This window comes from Schistocerca gregaria, chromosome 2, assembly GCF_023897955.1.
Source record: "Schistocerca gregaria isolate iqSchGreg1 chromosome 2, iqSchGreg1.2, whole genome shotgun sequence".
Taxonomy (NCBI): Eukaryota; Metazoa; Arthropoda; class Insecta; order Orthoptera; family Acrididae; genus Schistocerca; species Schistocerca gregaria.
This window is the reverse complement of record NC_064921.1, coordinates 506,319,868-506,341,066: the sequence shown is the minus strand read 5'-3', so window position 1 is coordinate 506,341,066 and position 21,199 is coordinate 506,319,868. Positions and strand designations below refer to the sequence as shown.

The 21,199-nt window shown below is 37.5% G+C and overlaps 1 protein-coding gene across 1 annotated transcript in view; it reads left to right on the top strand.

The window, feature by feature from the left end:
• The window catches only part of LOC126328907 (cytoplasmic dynein 2 heavy chain 1), a 906,666-nt gene that overhangs the window by 432,037 nt on the left and 453,430 nt on the right, over positions 1 to 21,199 (top strand). Inside the window, exons 31-32 of the mRNA XM_049996078.1 lie at positions 4,940 to 5,078; positions 15,529 to 15,648. Of these exons, the coding sequence (XP_049852035.1) occupies positions 4,940 to 5,078; positions 15,529 to 15,648 (259 nt within the window). The remainder of the gene's footprint in view (positions 1 to 4,939; positions 5,079 to 15,528; positions 15,649 to 21,199) is intronic.

Sequence of the window (21,199 nt, the reverse complement as noted above, 5' to 3'; positions counted from 1 at the left end):
AACTGGTTTACAATTTTCCTTATAATTCCAGTAATATAATGTACAATACTGAATAATTACTTAATTAAGCAGTTAATAATTTTTCTTCAAAAGTAACAAACTTTTAAGATTAACAGTCCTAAGTATTTGCTCTCTCCTGTTCAAATTTTCAGGTTTTCATTTATGAATTCTTCTACTGAATAGTAACATTTCTGCACTAGTTTCTCATATAAGTATTTTTTCAGTGTTAGTAAATTTATGCTGAGCAATTCTCTTCATTTCACTTTGTTATAAATTTTCATAGCCATATAATGTGGAGTTTGAGCATTTAAACAGCAGGTAGGTAGCATAAAATTAGTTTGATTTCTGGTGTTGTAATCATGTTGAAAATGATTTGCTACAAATAAATCAGGGTTACAGTGTACAAAGATAATTAGCTCATATATGTATAGTGAGGGAATAATTAGTATACTCAGAGTTTTTAGGAGTGGGTGACATGATTTTCTTCACCCTACATTGTGCATACTTCTAATGATGGCTTTCTGAACTTTTAGTATTCGAAACATATGGTTTGAGGTACCCCAAAATACAATTACATTCCTTATTACTGACTCAAAGTAGCTGTGATATACTACTTTTCTTATGCCCATACTGGTAGCATTGTACAATATTTTCATTGCATATGCTAGGCTATTTAATTTATTTGCAAGGCACTGTATGTGTGACCCATATGATAGATTTTTATCTAGTTGCATTCCTAGGTATTTCACACAGCTAGCTTCCTGCAAATCCTGGATTCTGTGACTGACCTGAATATCATTTAATTTTGCTTGTTATGTTTTAAATTGCATTAACTGAGTCTTTCCCACGTTTAATTTTAACGCATTTAAATCAAACAAGGTATCCAAGTTTTCTAGAGTATTTAATACAGTTTGTGGAATTTGATCTGTAATGTTACTTTCAATGATTAAAGATGTGTCATCTGCAAATAAAACTGAGTGACACTCAATATTAAGTGGCAGATCATTTATGAAACAATGTGTGTATAGTGTGTGCAGTGACTGATAGTGAAATATGAGTGAATAGTGTGGCATTACATTATTTAATGAGTTATTTGTAAATAAATTATTGTATACCAGGAGTAAAATCTAATGATTGTCTCTAACTAGAAGTCTGTAAATATATGTGTATACGAATTAGCTTATTGTAAATTGATCTAAGCTCGTAAATACTTTGACATGTCCTATATCCTTGTAAAAAGAGATCTACGGATGAATAAAACTACTACTACTACTACTACTACTACTAATACAAAAACAGAATGGGACCTAAGACAGAACCATGGCGTACTCCTTGTGAAATGGTTTTCCACTCTGAAGTATAAGTTCCTCTCTCTGATGTTATAACCACTCTTTGTCTTCGGTTAGTTAGATAGGATTTAAACCATTCTAATACTGTGCCCCTAATTCCATACTTTTCCAGTTTACAAAGTAGCAAGGAGTGATTCTCTATCAAAGGCCTTAGATAGGCCACAAAAATTCCTGCAGTGAGTTGTCTAGAGACAAGCTAATTTTATCAACAAAATTATTATTAGCAGATATTATGGTTTTGCCTTTTTGAGATCCATACTGATTTTTTGAAATTATTTTAAATTTTGCTATGAAATTTTGAATTTGTATGGTGGCTACCTTCTCAAATATTTGTGACAGTGATGGAAGAAGAGAGACCGGACGATAGTTTCCCATGTGTTCTTTTGTGCCTTTCTTGAATAGTGGCTTAACTACTGCGTACTTCAGTGTTCCTGGAAAATAATCTTCTTGAAGGGACACGTTAATTGTTGTAGTTAGTGGCTGCACAATTATTTTAGAGACTGTTTTTTACAATTTTGTTGGTATCCCATCCCATCCTGCTGATGTTTTACTTTTTAGTGACAGTCTCACATTTTCTATATCTTTTACTCTAGTTTTTGTAAAAGTACTGAAGAATTCACCATCAGGTTGCTAACCGTTGAAGAAATTTACCGTGTCTGGATAATCTGCTACATTGACATTAGATTTGTTTACGTTTATAAAGAATTCATTAAAGAATTCAGAAATTTGAGTAGGATTTACAATAGTTTTATCCTCTATCTTGATTTCAGAAATTTCATGGCCTCTAGCTGTGGCACCCGTTTCAGCTATGATCACCGACCATAATGCCTTTGATTTGTTTTCACTATCCAATATGAATCTATTATTTGCCAGATCTTTGGCTGCCATTACAAACTTTTTTAAAATATTTTTGTAATATTTTACATAGGTAACAAAATCAGGACTTTTATTATGTTTTAGTTCCCTATGTAGCCGTCTTATTCTTGCACTTGAGATTTTTATTCTTTCAGTAATCCACTTTACCTTATTTCCTACTTTTTTATGATGTACAGTAAGGATGAAAGTTTCATTAAAAATGAGCAGGCATTTTTCCATAAAAGTAGCAAAATTTTCAAAGCATGAAATACTATGATCTATAGACCACTCCACCTTGTTTAATCTGTGATGGAATAAGTTTATATTTTCTTTGCTGAGCTGGCATTTGGTGTAGGTTTTTTTCGAACAAGGTTCTATTGTTTTTGGTAACTCCATAAACAGAGTGCAATGATCAGAAAGTCCTAAATCTAAACAACATTCACTTGCAGACACTTCGTTTACTGAAGTGAAATCTGAGAAATTTGCGCTGAAATGTGATATTTGAATCATATCAATGAATTTTGTTGAGTTATTGGCTTCACTGGCTAGATCCATGTTGAAATCAGAATTATGATTCTTTTCTTGATTTCTTTTTGAAGTTTTTGCAATAGACACTGGAATTTTGACAAAAAATATTTCGTTATTTCTGCACCCGGAATTCTGTATACAGATCAAATTACAACATTTTGCCCTAACTCTACACTGTGGCTTTCAAATATACATTCTTCATTAAGGGAATTCCATTGATCTTTCCACTAGTATGCACGATCCTCCTCGAGTTAAATTACTTCTACAAAAGCTTTTGCAACCTAAAAATTATCGAGGTTATTTAAGATTTTGATACTGTCGTTTGTAAGCCAGTGTTCAATCAAGTATACAGTCTTGATATTCGGCATTTCCAACAAATTGATGCGCAAGTCATTAAGTTTTATTTCTCTGCCATTTGTGTAATTTGAACTTCACCTATTTATGTTCAAGTGCATTAAGAACATATTGTTACCTTTTTGAAACGTTGTTTGTGTATTTTTGTTTCAACGTCATTATCAATTTTTACAATCCCATCTTTGCATACTAGTTTCCCTTATTAAGTATGATCTTACATATATCACTATACAGATTTCTGAATGTTGCTGATCCTAGTCAGTTCAGATGCAGTCCATCTTGTCCTAGACATTTATCACTAATAAATTTATTCAAATCCACGAACACTGCACCAAGCCTGTTGCACTGCTCTCTGATGTGATTGTTTATCCTGCCTATGTACTTATCACTTGCCAATCTTCTGTGCAGGATACTAATAATAATTAACTTTGATGCTTGGTATATGTTTTTCAGGCTACTAGTTAATCCCCCAAAAATTATACTCATGAATTTCCACACAGATCAAAATAAAAATGTACCACAACTGTAATATGTACAGATAATCAGATCATTAGTGCTGTCAATGAAACTAAATTTCTTGAGATTCATATAAAGGAAAACCTTAAATGAAGCACTCATATCACATCCCTAAATTCAAAACTAGCAAAAATGACCTATATAGTAAGAATTCTTTGCAACAATACTAGTGCAGGAACGGTTAGTGCTGTATACTTTGCTCGTGTACATTGAATACTGAAATATGGTATCATTTTCAGGGGAAATGTACACAAGGCCATAACAGTTTTCATGAAGCAAAAGGCAGTTATGAGAATAATGAAACAAGTGAGCAGGAGAAAACCATTCAAACCTGTCTTTAAAGATCTAAAGATCTTACCCCTTCTCTGCATTCATATACTGGAAGTAGTCATGCATGTCAAAAAAAGTATACTGAGAAAAGAAAACCTTTTTCCTCAAAACAAAAGTGTCCATCATTACAGTATCAGCTCAGACAGTGGCATACACATTAATCATTGTAACACCACACTATGCAAAAAAAGGTGTATATCATGCCGGAACAAAATTATACAACAGATTACCAAGACATATAAAATCTCTTCCTGAACTACAGAGCTATAAAAAGTCTGTAACAGGCTCCCTTCTGAAAAACTACTACTATTGAATCCCGCAATATCTCATGCAAGAAAAAATGTAATTTGTATCTTTAATTGTAGAAGTAGGTTAAAAATATACAGTATTTAAAAATTGTAATTATTAACTGTATAGATCCAATTTGTTATACAAATTTAAATAATGTATGTTTGATTTTTGAAAAACCAATAGATAAAAATATTTTCTGTCCAATATCCTGTGTACGATATGTGTACTGAAAAAGAGATTTATATGGACAAATAAATAAATAAACAATGACAGTGTACTGTGGCTGTGTACACTTCTGCATTCATTTTCAATTTGACACACAAACAGTTACCTGGTATTGTAATACTGATAATTGTCACTGTGAGTGGATTATCACTAGTCACAATTAAGTGGTGACATACATGCCTTGTGTTTGTGTTTCGGCTTCTTAATTACAATATGACTCACTCCAGAACTCTGAAGGCTCTCCTCTGTAATAGACTATGGAACAGAGTGTGCAAATCAATAAATGTGTATAAGAAGGCATGCATGTTGTTTTAATTAAATTCTCATATTGCAATAAATTAAATTATATTGTTTATGGTGCCATCATTTAATGAAATGATGTGGTTGTTCTTCCATGTATTTGCTTTTGGTAGTATTACCTTATGCATATTCATTTATTGACAATAACACAAAATTAACATATGTATGATATGATCTTTATACTCTTCCAGATTCTATTCCCAGAATGGTGATTCAACTGTAGTTCGTATGGTAGATGCTGAGTTCAAATATACCTTTGAGTACCAAGGAAGTACACTAAAACTGGTGCATACACCACTGACAGACAAATGTTACTTAACCTTAACCCAGGCAAGTAGTTGAGTGTTTGGTATCAATAATCATGTAAGTTATAACTTTCATTTTTTGTGCTGTGCCTTGTACAATTTTTGTATTCAGTACTGAAGCCAGATTTCAAGTTTTTACCAACTGTGCCTATGTTGTAGTACAATACATACAGCTTGAATCAATATGCATAAAACAATGTGCTGTTGCTCATTCAGTCAGCATCAATATGTTACAGTTGATAAATTATTTATCTTTTATGAACTACATTAATTGGTAGTGGCATAAGAGTTGATAGTGTCCCTCTAAAGCATTACAGTAACCACCTCTAAAAGATAAAAATGCAAATCCAAATAGGTGGAAGGCTCAGGCATTAGACTGTAAACTCCAACACATAGTCACCACAGATTTAGTTTATCCCTTTCGAACAAGACTATCGAAGACAGGAAGCAGAAGGTTGTCAAATATGGAAATTGTGTGAAATCTAATGCCATTCTTTACCTCCAGTTAGGTTCAACATACACTGATGCTTGTTTTGTGTATGAATTGTTCATCAGAGCTAACAATAGCATTTATTCATGTAATACTGCTATACTACAGGAGAAAAAACATTGACTGAGGAGCAAGTGGTGATCAGTAATGACAATGAGAAATGAATGGCATACTTGAACTGAGTGTCATTGCAATTAAACCTGGCATTCATAGGTGTATTGGTGCACAACCTTTCTTCCAGCTACATTAATTTCCTTCAATTCCCTCAGCTGTCAGTTACATGTTCATTCTGAGATAATTTTTGTTTTCTCTTCCTTCTTCTCTGTGATGAGGTCTTACTTATTGTGATCATGTTCCCTCACCTTTTCTGTGTGGCATAATGATGGAACACTATTTCATTCTAATACTTATTTAATTATTTATTTTTTCAATTATATCTTTTTTGTGTAGCTAAAACTGGCTGAACACATATAACAAAAATGCCTATACTAATTAATACTTCTTGTTACACTGGAATTAAAAAACACAATAAAAGAAAGAAAAAATTATCTTGTACTACACAGTTACTATTGCATCTATAACTAATTATTCAGCTGCTATTACTACTGCTTTTGCGACTACAAAGCTACATTTCTCACAGTTGTTCATTCTGTCAGGTCACCATTTCCTTGCAGAACCAATATGTCAAAATTATTGAAGGTTATTCCTACTACTGTGTCTGTCCTGAAACTACTCTGGTGAATAACCTGCTGTAAAGAATGGCATGTCAGCAGTATTCCCTCTGTGTCAATCAGTTCCATGATTATCTGTATACCTTCAACATCTACAATTCTATAATAACCCAACTGGTTAAGGAATCTCATTCTTTGCCTCTCCCTTATAGTGGGGAGGAATTCACAGGCTTTTCTGCCTATGTCGGAAGTATCCTATACATGTTGCCACAGGAGTAAAATGTGATATTGTATTAATTTATTCATACTGGTCTCAGCAGCAAGTATCCTATGTACTTCCATTTGTTTACCTAAGTGTATTGTGTCATGAAAATACAGTAATGACAATGTGCACTAGATCCATAACAAACTTTATTTCTTGTCACAGAACTGCATAATTAGGAGTCAGCAAGTCAGTTCTGCACTAGATCCATAACAAATTTCATTTCTTGTCACAGAACTGCATAATTAGGAGTCAACAAGTCAGAGATACTTCTTGAAGGTATGTCCTTCCTCAACTTCATCCTCACCACGGTTGACCTCTAAGGGTTCAACCAACTGCACCGTACAAATGACCATGTGACCATATGGTGTGCAGACGATTATTATTCTTATCTTCGCATCTCTCTGTGATAGTGCTCTCTCTATTCTGCTCTTTCTGCACATGGGTTGTGGATTTTTGTCCTCTTGTATCAGAACAATGTTCCTAGGCAGAATTTGATGAGCCATCCTGATGGACGTTTAACATCATGGAAGTTCATCAGCTCCAGCAGTTATTCTTTCATCCAGCATTTCCAGAAATTGTCAGTACTAACTAACTGGAATTCCTTTTACTAGGTTCGTGTTCAATGCAGGCTCTTGTCATGTTGAAATTGCTGCAAGTTTCTCTCCATTCAGAAAATGGGAAAGAGTCAGTTCATCTCCTTGTATGATGGGGTTTGAGTTCATAGTGCTTCCAGTACTAATCAGTATACTGTTCAGTTGTTCTTCACTGAACCTTGTGAGTCCAATACCTTTCTGAGACAATACTTTATCCCGCCATTCTTTCCCACCATCCTCCCTACCAAGCCACCCAGGAGGTAATGAATTTCCGTATAATACTGTGGTGGGTAAGAAATTTGTAAGTATTCGTGGTAGTTAACACTTTTCAGAGTTGTGCTAGTTCCATTTCAGTGGCATGAAGTGTTGTCACATTGTCTGTGTAAATCATCATATGGGGTATGAAACTTCCTGACAGATTAAAACTGTGCACCCGACCGAGACTCGAAATCGGGACCTTTGCCTTTCGCGGGCAAGTGCTCTACCATCTGAGCTACCGAAGCACGACTCACGCCCGGTACTCACAGCTTTACTTCTGCCAGTATCTCGTCTCTTACCTTCCAAACTTTACAGAAGCTCTTCTGCGAGTACCGGGCGTGAGTCGTGTTTCGGTAGCTCAGATGGTAGAGCACTTGCCTGCAAAAGACAAAGGTCCCGAGTTCGAGTCTCGGTCGGGCACACAGTTTTAATCTGCCAGGAAGTTTCATATCAGCGCACACTCCACTGCAGAGTGAAAATGTCATTCTGGAAACATCCCCCAGGCTGTGGCTAAGCCATGTCTCCACTATATCCTTTCTTTCAGGAGTGCTAGTTCTGCAAGGTTCGCAGAAGAGCTACTGTAAAGTTTGGAAGGTAGGAGACGAGATACTGGCAGAAGTAAAGCTGCGAGTACCGGGCGTGAGTCGTGCTTTGGTAGCTCAGATGGTAGAGCACTTGCCTGCGTGTCTCGGTCGGCCACACAGTTTTAATCTGCCAGGAAGTATCATATCAGCGCACGCTCTGCTGCAGAGTGAAAATCTCATTCTGGTCATATGGGGTAGTCCATGACTGGCAGCAAACTTCTGGAATACCTCGAGAAACTTATTTGTTGACAGGTGTTTACAGAGTTTGAGGTGCACTGCTCTCATGGTAGCACATGTGAACAGAGTGATATGTGGCTTGTGCATTTTTCTTTCATTTTTATGAATAATGATCCAGCAATGTCTATTCCTGTTACAGCAAATGTTTTAGTAGGTGTAACTCCTTCTGATGGCAACAGTGCTTCAATTTGTAGCCCTTATGGGCCCTTGAGGATCTTACACATAAAGCAAAAGAGTAGGATTCTTTTGATTGTGTAACAGCGTATGATGATCCAAAATTCAGTTCGGATTTCTGTCAGTACAGAATGAATGCAAAAGTGATGAGGGCAGACATGTGTCTCTTGGATAACCAAGTATGTGAAATGGTGGGAACTGTCAGGGTGCACGGAATGTTTTTGTTTCTTGTTGAAGCTAGTGCATTGCAGTTGACCACCCATGCACGTCAGTCTATGTTCCATGAAAGGATCATGCAATGTTGTTTTTTTTTCTCTTGGCAGAAATAGGTTATTTTGGAGTGTGTGTAGTTCCCTGGAAAAGGAATCTCTCTGGGCTACTCATATCCAATATATACAGGCAACTGATAGTTCAGTGGCTGTAAGCTCTCCTGGAGATTCTTCCTTCTGATGAATGTTGTGTAGGGAACAGAGAGTCCATGCTGTAGTGTGAATGAGTGTACAGTATGAGCTGCATTTAGATAGGTTCATGAGGCTGGATAGTGTATATACTGACAGAACTTGTCTGTGGTTTTTCTTTGTGTTCTCCCCAGGTGGTACTGTCAGAGTATCAGTTGGCCATCACTCAGGAGAGAGTGCAAGCCAAGATGGTTCATGCCACCAAATTTCAGAGGTATATGTTTGAACTTCTAACACTACCATTTCCTATGGCTGCTTCAAAACTCATTATTACATAGTGTGATGATAAAGGAAAGCATTTCTTCAGCAAGGTGAATACCTATCTAAGCGTGTAGTTGTCATAGCAGAAAACAGCAGTGAGGAAAATAAAAAAGTTCTAAAATGGTTGTTGCAATAAGCATATAATTTTATACTCATCTTGTTGCATCACTGCAGCTGTGGCCCCTAACATAATCTTCTTGTTGTCCAGGTTTTTGAACATACTTATTCATGTTTTCATGATATTGTGGTTTGTTTCCCTTACACACATTGCAAACCATGTAAATTATGCTTCAGCTTCTTGCACAGTATTAAAGAGAGTCTTCTTGCAGCCTTTCAAAGATCACAGTTTTCATTATAAAAGACATAGGTACACACTCTGTTCACAGTACAAAAATCTAGACAAAAACTGCTCTTCTCAAGCTCGAATCAAAGAATCACTCACGTCTGGTGCATATGAAAAATGATATACACTGCCAGAAAAAAATTGTACACCTTGAAAGATGACATCACTTTTGATCTGATGATGGCTAATGCCCTGTGAGGGATAGTAGATTCACTGATAATGGTTTCAACATTGCGTGCCAACAGGTAGTGCAATGGCATAGCTACCCTTAAATAAGGAATACTCACAATGAGAAGGCTCAGTGTGGTGAAAATGTGTGAAGCAAGCAGGCACACATGCCACATAAATGCACTGATGCTTCTTGCAGCCAACTGAGTGAATTTGAAAAGGGGTCAAATTGTGGCCTTCTGAGTGAGGGGATGACCCTTTTGGAGAACTGCCACACAAGGTGTTGATGTTGGTATTAGTGGTCACTTGAACATTCTCACTCCCATAGAAGAGGTTCTGGATGTCCATGTAGCACAGACACCCTTCAGGACTGTTGTATTGTAAGAGAAGTAGTGGCAGATTGTACAGGTACCACAGTGCAGATAAGATAGTTTGTGAACCCAGATGTGCCAACATGAACTGTTGTGAACCTGTTATTAGCAGTGGGAACATGAGCATGCACACCTCTAGCCCAAGCTCCACTCATTCCATGGCACCAATGCACACAACTCAAGCATTGCCATCAGAGGATGTCTTGCAAGATGGAATAGCATGCTGTGGTTTTGTGTGATGAAAGCAGATTCTGTGTACATGCAAGTGCTGGTCATTTGTGTGTATAACGTAGACCTGGTGAGCACTGTCTCATGGAGTGCAGTCGTTCTAGATCTGGTGTGTGATAAACAACCCTCATTCACCTTTGTTATTTCCAGTGCTCAGTACATGCAGAATGTTGTTAGAACTTTTCTTTTGCTGTTTTTGCACCAAGAAGGAGATGTGTTGTTCCAACAGGACAATGCTTGCCCACACACTGGAAAAACTCAATGTGTTCTTCAAGATGTGCAGCAACGTCTCTGGCCAGCACGATTTCTCGAATGTGGGATAAGATGGGATGAGAAGTGACTCGTGCAACTCATCAACCAACAACTCTTATAGAATTGCTTGAACAGGTCGAGCAGGCATGGAATACTGTATCCCAGGACAGTATTCGCCATCTGTATGGTCAACGGGATTTCAGAGTCAGAATCAGTGCCTGCATTGTCACCTATGATGGCTACACCATCTACTAATATGGGTGTTTCAAGTGTGCCATTGTGCTCCTAGGATCCAGTCATGAGTTCTTTTCAGCCAATTCCCCTGTACCATGTGTACTAAAATAATAATTTTCCAGCAAGAGAGACAGGAGAGAATAGTTCAAATGGATCATAGAACCAAACGTATTGCAAGAGCTCTTCTGATGACTTTCTGGTGATTTTGTTGGGGTCAATACTTAAGTAGTCATCCTTGGTTTCATGAGGGATACTAGCTCATAGTACATGGTGATTCCCAAATTATTATTTTCTGCTGTAGAGTTACAGAGGCTAAAAATGGGCTGTAGGTCAGGCTGAATGGGAGCCTGATGAAGCCATATTATATCCTGTTGTCCATTGTTTGAAGATATCCCATTTTGTTCTGGTTAGTTTTGAACCAGAAGAATCTGGTCAAGTCTTTGTCTTATTCATTCAAGACCAGTTGAAGGAATGGCTGCATGATAAGAGTGGTGGAATATAGTCTGAATTACAGTATAATCTCTAGGATCTCAGGTAGTAAATTCGCTTGTGCCTCTAGCACTTTGTTCAGAGAAGGTGCATTGCTCTTAGTCTTCTCATGTTGCTCTCTCCTCGCTGCATGATGAGGGAGATAGAAAGAATGCCTTCCCTGAAAGTTGAGTGGGAGTGACCTCTTCTTGCTCCTTTGTTGTGTAGTCTTAGCATTAACTCATAATTCAGTTGTTTAAAGTCTTCTTGATGCTGAATTCTTATCCTCAGGTTGGTTGAATCATTTCTCTGCAGTCAGGCTGTTACTCGGAAGGGTTTTATTCTGTCCTTTGGGTACTAAAACCACTACTTGTTGATCATTTATACAGAATATTGCTCTGACCTCCTCAAGAAGTCTCACATCCTTGTTGCTCACAGATCAATCTTGATTGGCAGTAATCCCCATAGTTTTCAATACCAAAAGTGTTTGAAGTTGTTATCCAAGGGTGGAGGACACCAATCAGAATGAACAAAATTCTTCACAGTTGCATGTACACAGGGTCCTGGCTTGTTCCCACTAAGTATCCAACCAAATAGGGAAGGAATCAACACTAAAGGTTCAGAGACGTGTGTTGGCAAACTGTCCTCACCTATTTTCCAGTAAAAATCACCCCCATGAGAATCTCCACAACAATAATTTCCACTGAGTCAGTTTTTGAATCCGCTAGCATAATCTTATGGACATATTATAAACTCCTTGCATGTTGTAGAAAAGGTGACTGGTTTGAAATCACAGCAAGACTTTCAAAGGTAGTGAGTGACTCTGAAGAATTCTTCCAAAGCCCCTTCATATTAAACTAAACAAGTCTGTTGTGGTGTAAGGCCATAGGCTTTGATTCAAATGAACAAACAGTTAATTCTCATTTATTTACAGTTTGCAGCTTCAAATTGTCAGTAAGTGATTTTGCTATGAAGCTGGATTGACTTCCAACATTCAGCATGCATCAAGTTGTCCTGTAGGTCCTGAGCCACATACTTTCACTGTCTGAAGGTTTGTGAAATCATGGGGAGTAGCAGCTACTTTTCTCATGGAAGTAATGTTTACCTGAGCTGCAGGAGTCTCAGATCTGTTCCTTCATCGCAGATGGACTTATGATGCAGCTTTCCCCACTTAGCACACTGTGCATTTTCCTTCTTCCTGCAGTCTGAGACTGTATGCTTATGCTGCAGACAAAGAAGACATCTGTTTGCCTGTTTCATTGTATGTATTTGATGATTGATACAAACGATCTTCTTATAGCCCTGTGCCCAGTGATCATGAGATTCACAAAAGGCTCAGGAAAGTTCTTGTACTTTAGTACCTCTCAGGGTCAGTCTTTTAGTTTTCATGTGCATGTGGAATGTGGCAGCTGTGAGAGTGACACTAGAGATGATGGAAAGATCACTGTATGTCTTCTGTGTGGTAAGCACCCAGTCCCCGTCCTTGCCCAGGAAATCCATCAGCTGCAAAATACCTCCTTCATCCCAAATGCTTATCTTGAACTATCTAGCAGTGGTATACATCATCCAGAAAAGTGTGAAGAATTTTCACTGCAAGGACTCGGTTGTATTCACTCACATTTTCCCAAGAGCCCACAGAGCCTGAATATGCTACTGGCATTCAGTGGCTTTTATGTTAGCTAGGTGGGCCTGAATTATCCAGTCCTGAGTGCCAGAAGCATTGGAGCATCCTATTCATTTTTGTGTACATCTCTGCTGTCGCTACAATTCCTTCTGCATATACTTCAGCTCAGCTGAAAGATAGCCATAAAGAAATGTGTGTTTATTGCCGGCATTTACTGATATGTCCTTTTCGACTGACTGAACAAACTACTATCAGAACCATGTCCATGTCTTCAGGTCACTTGAAAAGGGCTCAAGCTTAATCAGCAGAAGTCTTTTTGAACTTAATGCAAACGGTTTCTGTATTTTGTGTGACTTTTGAGAAATAGTTCATTTCCCGTGTCTATGACTCTTCTCCTTCAGAATGAGATTTTCACTCTGCAGTGGAGTGTGCGCTGATATGAAACTTCCTGGCAGATTAAAACTGTGTGCCCGACCGAGACTCGAACTCGGGACCTTTGCCCGCGAAAGGCAAAGGTCCTGAGTTCGAGTCTCGGTCAGGCACACAGTTTTAATCTGCCAGGAAGTTTCACTCTTCTCCTTTTTGAATATCTGTCTCATATTTGCCATTGTCTAATAGATCATGAATCCCATAATCTTGTTTGCTGAGCCTATGCAAAATGATCTGTAATCTCATGTTACAGTATCTATAATACAAAAGTTCCACAGTGTCTGAGAACTGTTCGTCTTCCACAATGAAGTGTGTAATGTTTGCTCTTTCTCTGATGTATTTCTTCCTTAAGCTGCATAAGTGTGCTTCTGAATTGTTCTCCACCATATCCAACCCATCACATTATTCAGAAATGTGTGGCAATGTTGGCTTATGTCCAGCAATTCCTTAATTGGTATTATCTGAGACTACCTAGTCTGACTAATACAAAGAACAACTGTCCAATAGTAGCACTAGTTATACATGCATTGTCAGTAGCATTACCAACTAGCACTTATTACCATTATGAGTGAAACAACAGTTTGATTTAAACAGCAATGAAAGCACAAACTATACACGGTATCCCAATTATATCCTTAGCCTCAAATTACTTTATTACTGCCATAGAGCCTGTATAGTACTTAGAAAGTTTTACAATTTGTAGTTTAACTGATCTGCATTGTAGAAGAAATGCGTGACTTTTCTTGTTCTCCAGCTTGTCTTTGTATGTCTGTCCTTTTCTTCTTGGCTCGCTCCTTCTCAGGTTTCAGCACCAAAAAATGTTGTGTCTTGAAAATGTGCATTACACTTGTCTTCTGCAATTCATCTCTAGTCACCAGTTACAATGAACAATCCATTATCTTCAAAATTTACTAATCAGCTTATGTTATTACTGCCTTGTAACTTTTGTTGCATTGGGCTCCATTTGTACACTCCGAAATGTGGGGTGATACAGTGATGCCAATGGACAATGTTTCAAGGTGGACTTTTGTTTGTCTTTCACTGCCCGCTATAGGTTATAAAAAGTGTCAATTAATATCTATCAACATAAATAAATGATATGTAGAATGAGTTTCTGTTGTAATTGAAATTGCCTTATTCATTATGTCTACTGTTGTTTGTCTCTCCTGTAATTGAATTAAAATAACTTTATGAATGCCATTCCATTGACTCAAGCAGTAGTGGCAAGATATCAGACAACCACAACTCTTCCCTGTACCCCACATGCGAGATGTGTTGCCTGTTCTGTAGCTGCCTGCAGAGCCAGACAAGGCTCTGGGTAGAGCTTGTGTCAAGTAGCAGCCGATAGTCTTGGAAATCTTTTGCATGCAATAAATGGGTCTGTAAGATTGTGGCTCAGTGACATGACATTGTTGTTTGGGAACATGAAGTCCATGAATGGCTGCAAATGGTCTCCAAATAGCCAAACATAACCATTTCCAGTCAGTGGTCAGTTCAGTTTGACCAGAGTACCCAGTCCATACCACATAAAACAGCCAAACACCATTATGGAGCCATCACTAGTTTGTACGGTGCCTTGTTGACAACTTGGATCCATGGTTTTGTGTTGTCTATGCCACAGTCTAAACCTACCATCAGCTCTTGCCAACTGAAATCAGGGCTCGTCTGACCAGGATACAGTTTTCTAATCATCTAGGGTCAAACTGATGTAGTCATGATCCCAGGAGAGGCACTGGAGGCAATGTCATACTGTCGGCTAAGGCTCTCGCGTTGGTTGCCTGCTGCCACAGCCCATTAATTCCACATTTCAGTGCACTGTCCTGATGGATGTGTTCACTACAATCCATGTTGATTTCTGGGGTTATTTCATGCAGTGAAACGCCACTGCTCTCGGTCGTCAAGTGAAAGCCTTTGGCAACTGCTTTGTCCGTGGTGAGAGTCAATGTGTGAAATTGGGTATTCTCGGCACACTCATGACCCTGTGGATCTCCTTTATAATTTCTGAAATGTGATGTTCCATGCATTTAGTTCCAGTGACCATTCTGCATTCAGAGTCTGTTTCATGCAGCCATAAGCATGTCAGAAACCTTTTCACATGAATCACTGAAGGACAAACGACAGCTCCACCTATGCACTGCTCTCTTATACCTTGTGCACACAATACTATATATGTGCATATTGCTGTCCCATGCCACATAAGTGTATTTTAACAGTACTACAGAATGCAATCTATGTTATTTAGACACCCCAGACACACGCACACAATAATCAGCTCTGTACACACACAATAATCACATCTGTATATAAAATTTAAAGTAGTGAAGCCTCTATACATTTCTGTCTACTTTCTTTTTCATATTTATTTAGGCAATGCGGATGGGTCTTGGAGGTAATCCGTATGGTCCTGCTGGAACAGGGAAGACTGAATCTGTGAAGGCCCTTGGTGGATTGATGGGACGTCAGGTGCTTGTTTTTAACTGTGATGAGGTAATGAATTTGTTTTATTACAGTTTCTCCTTCTACATAGTGGTAACAACATGTAGTGCCTTATGAGGGTTAATAAATTATTTATATTAAGCTCTTAAACAATTTCAGTCTGCTATTAGAGAAGATAAAAAACTGTTTGTTCATGTTTGTACATTCCTCAGCATACAGTGACTGAAGCTGTTATAACATTTCTCACAGCAGTCAGTTTTAATCTCATTGTAGTCATAAGGTGACTGAATTTTCTTCTCAATCTCTTCATTATTGTAAACTCGTATGGGTTCCAGGCTCTTGGATAACAACAGGTAATGGATGAGACAGTAGTTTTGTTTTCTTAATGTGTTCACAATTCTAAGATAATCAGAGTCCCAGACTTGTGTCACAGATAAGAATTAATAACACAATAGTTTGATAGCTCATTGGATGATGTAAAATTTGTCATAATCATATCAAATATTCTAAAATTTATCTTCAGCTATATCAGATTAATGCTGCGGTTTGACCTTCTGTGGTCCATAGTTGCCATCCATCTTTATTTTGACTAAAAAGTTTGAATTTAACTGCTCATCTTCTCATGTTATATTGAAATATTAATGAGGATTTTAATGTACCTAATGCACATTGTGGTTATATATTCAGATTGTGCTGTTTGTGTTAAGTACATAAAGGTCAGACTAAAAATAGTGCATATAAGTCAGCTTAAAATTTTTAAATGATGAGTTTCCTTGGTCATGAATGTATATGAGCATGATGAAGTTTTAGATTTGATGAATACAGTGGAAATACCAAACAACATACAAAACTAACAGACAAATATAAATGGACCAACCTAAATTACAAAAATAGTATGCACAGCACTGAACAAAATATCATAAATGAATTCCTAATAATTGGAGATTATATGCTTCAAAATGTAGTAGCTCCCAGCTGCACAATCGATGTTCACCTAGGGATAACTCATCAGTTAAATAAGCATCTGGAGAATGTTCTTGAAGCAAAACATAGTCTAATGAAATGGGTAAATTACAAACCAGTTTATCACTGTGGGAATGAATTCCTTTCAAAGCTACCATGAGGAAGACCATCATCAATGAACAAGAAATGTGATCATAACAGCAAAAAAAGTATTTTCAGCATCAAAAGTGGCAGTAAGTGGCATTATCTGTAGCACATCAGCAAGTGACAAATATGTAGACAAAGTAATCTGTGGAAGGAGAGGTACAAATGTGAAATAGAGGGAGTACCATGAAATAATATGGTGCCACACCTTGTAAGTGCTGTACCTTGGTGATCTGCTTGAAAACTATGTTCAGCAACTGTAGACTGCTTTGAAATGCATTCATAAGGCAGCCATTGTGAGTGAGTGAAGCTGTTGTAATCAATTCAATGGGAGGAATAACTATTGCAGATTGGTGTTTTTCAGTTTCATTCTTGTCATAGTATATAAATTATTAATATGTTTTCTAAACAGATAGGCTTCTGGAACGTGGCAAAACTTTTCCAAGTTCCCAGGGCCCTCTGTTTAGGCTAGTACAATCAGATTTACCAGGTGATTTAGCCTTGGCCGAAAAACTGTTCTATCTATCAAACAGGAACAACAGCTGAGTGAATATAGCATAGCAATGGAAAGTAAATGTTTTGGACGAACCCGATGGAATTTCAGTTTGCCAAAGCCAATAATAAAAGTAATTCATTTTGGGTGAATGGGCTGGAAGCGAATGGTTATGCCTTTTCTTGAAGTGGCACAAAAAGGATATTTCAATTTGAAAACCCACAGCAACCTCATTTAATAGATCTCTTGGTTTCACAAGAGAAAATGTGGCAATGTTTTTCTCTTCACTCTCACAAGAGATGGAGAAAAACGTCTTTCCACCAGATAGAATATACAATGTTGAGGAACCTAGCTAAGCATTGTGTAGAGCAAAGTTCCCCATGTAATTGAAAGAAAGGGAAAGTGACAAGTGGCAGCCATCGTTTATGCATAGTGTGGATCACCTATGACTGTGTGAGAGCTACAGGCTGTTTTTTTTCCAACCATGATGATATTCTCTCATACGAACTGCAGCAGTCAGCTAATGAAGGGTGGCCCACCATTCAAAGCCAGCTCTTAGCAGACTGGGTTTAACATTTCTTTAGAAAGATGAAGCCAGCAGCAGAATTACTGGTGCTTCTTATTTGGGATGGGCATTATAGCCACTCCAGAGATCTTGATGTTATAAATCTCGCATTGAAAAACATTGTCAGCACTTTATGTCTACCTTTTCACATCTTACACAAGGTGCAACTGCTGAAGAGGACTCTCATGAGTTCTTTGAAAGTCTTTTACTGTGAGTAGGTACGCATATGGATGAGGGAAAAATGCACATCCAGTAATAATCATGCACATCACTAAACTGTTTGGAGAGGTCAGATGGGGAAGACAGTAGTAAATGGGTTTAGGGTGCTAGCAACATACTCATTAAACACTCATATTTTCAAGGATGAAGATTTCATTGCCAGCAATGAAGGGATAATTTAGGACTTACACAATGACCCAGTCAATGAAACATATGCAAGTTCTGTGGCTTCTAAAAATGGAAAGAGTAGTGCTGAAGCTGAGACAAGAACATTATCTGCTACATTAGAAATTACACCTTTGCAAATCTCACCCGTTCCTCAAATACAGAAGAGGCCAGGCACCAGGGGAGCAAAGGAGTTTCTTCAGCATTATTTACCCCATTTCCATAAAAGAGATCTCTTGAAGTATCTGTGACAGCAACAAATAAACTGGAGACAATGAAGCTGTGGCCTCCAAAGACTAGGCACTAAGAATCTTCTGATTCTGAAGACGATGTTTTTAATGTGAGAGATGATTTTGATTCTGAAGACGATGTTTTTAGTGTGAGAGATGATTTGTCCACCCTCAGTAGCATTCTGTACAGCCATGTGCTCACTAATGAAAATGCCAATTGTCTCTTTTGCCCAGGTAAATTTTCACAGAATAAGGCATGGTAAGGATGGGTAACATGTCTAATGTGCAAAATGTGGCTGTGCACTGAATGTGCAAGTTACAATAAAGGAGGCTATGTGTGTGACTTCTGCTAGTGAAATTACTTAGAGTAAGCAATGTAGAAGCTGAAAATGATAGATTTTGTTGGTTTTTCTACTGCATTATCGGGTTTTGAAGTGTTTCCTTTGGCAATGAATTATTAGATTTTTTATTATTTCTTTTAACTTTAATGTACTTGAAATGAATGGACTATTCCATATTTGTACCCCATAATCTGAAGAGCCAAAAGTGTCAAACTTAGCGTTATGCATAATTTAAAAATGTTTCTAACATAGTGTGTATTCAGAAATGTAGTAAGAATTAAAATACATCCCAAAGTATGGCTACAGCTATTTTGTTTACTTAGTGTGAAAAACTGAGAAATTTATGAACGAAAAACAAAATGGTATTCCCTATTTGTACCACACCTTTAGTGCCAGAGAACAGTGTACCAGTCTAGGAAAAACATTTTTATATCCAGGCTGCTACATTTAAACACGTTATGGTTTGGGCATTCAACAAGAAATGAGTTGGAGGCATAATTACAGAAACCAGTACCTATACCTTAGAAGTATTGACCCTGGCTGTTGAGACACTTGTCCCACTGTGACAGAAGGCGGTGAATGGCTATCTCATAAAATTTTCGGGGCTACAATGTAAACCAGTTCCACATATACATCTGGACATCGTCTTCTGAGGTGAATCATTTTCCCCTCAGAGCCTTTTTAAGACGCTCCCTGCTGATTCACTTCCTGCAGCGAGGGACAACAGTGAATGTCCCAGTGTTACTCGCAAACCTTGACCACCCTTCGTCAAGTGATCAAATTGAAATGACCAGGGTTCTCCTCCATGACGATGCAAAGCCTCATACAGCCAACACAATTGTGGCACTCTTGCAGAAATTCAAATGGGAGGTTCTCAGCCACCCTCCATACAGTCCGGACCTCTCTCCCTGTGATTACGCCATTCTTGGTCCCCTTAACAAGGCTCTGAGAGCCAAATGATTCACCTCGTATGACAATGTCCAGCTTTACTTGTGGAACTCGTTAACATCGCAGCCCCAGGAATTTTATGAGACAGCCATTCACTGCCTTGTGTTACAATGGGACGAGTGTCTCAACAGCCAGGATCAATACTTCTAACATAGAGGTACTGGATTCTTTAATTATGCCTTCAGCTCATTTCTTTTTGAACACCTCTTATATATCAGTCCTTTGCCTAAACAAACTTTGGCTAAATAATGTAGGAAATTATGTTGTATCTGGTAGCTTTTGTAGAAGTGAAAAAAATTCAGTGGGCTCCCTGCATACTAATTAAATATAATTTAACATGTGAGTTAAGAGATGATTTTAATTTTCTAAATGATGAGAACATGCTTGAAAGTTGCAGTATGGAATTAGAGAGACAAAATATTGTAATAAGTTCACTATACAGAATACCAAGTAAAGAAGTAATGAAAGTATTTCTGTTTAAACTAAGGAGTCTCTTACAGAAACTAATGAAAGAGCAAAAGAAAAGGATTATCATAGCTTCTGATTTTAACATAAACATAATAAATGAATGCAGTTAAACAACAGAATTTATTGATCTTCAAGCTAAACTTCACAGAATTCACAAGAGAAAGTAAACAAACTGCAACCTATATAGGTAACATTCTGACATATTGTTCATTTCATGATACAAAAAAATTCTCCATTGATTTCAGATTATTCTGCACTGTTTTTGGAGCTACCAAAAGTAAATTAATCAGTCATCAGAGAAATGTGCATCAAACAATGCTTCAGTAAGGAAATTATAATCTTGTTTTATTGTAGGCTTACAGAAGTAGACTGTCAGTGGATCATTGTACTACAAGTTATGAAACTTGCGACAGATTTCTTGGGGAAATTTTGTTTGTTTTAATGAAATATTTCCTCATTCAGTCTGCCATAAAAATGACTAGCAAACAGAAATGGGTAACTGCTAGTATAAAAATGTCAAGTGCCAGAAGAAGTCAGTTACATAACAAACTGAAAAGTAATGCAAATGTAGATTTTATAAACAATGTAAAAAGATATAACACTAAATTTGGAAGAGTGGTAAAGACAGCAAAAGAAATGGCACACAAAAAATGTATTCTGAACCATACAAATAAATTAAAGGCAGTTTGGTCAGTCTTGAAATCTGAACTCAAGTGTCCTAGCCAGCAGTCCACAAATTTACTATCTTGATAGATAGGTGACAGATCCATTGTAAACCTTTCAGAATTATCAGAATATTTCAATAAGTTTTTTTAATAAATGTTTGAAGATCAGATGTTGATGATAGTGGCTGCCTAGATAATCTCCAACCCTTCGGTTGCAATGAAGATAACAGGTGAACTGTGACACAGCTGGAATGATTCACAGCTAAGTTGTAGAAAAAGTTGTATTCTCCCTTAAAAATAAAAGCTTTGACTGGATGTAATGAAATACCTACTGTAGTAATTAAGTAATTAAAAAAGTTTCTAGTGTTATTTCAGGACCCCTAGCTGAAATAATAAACCAG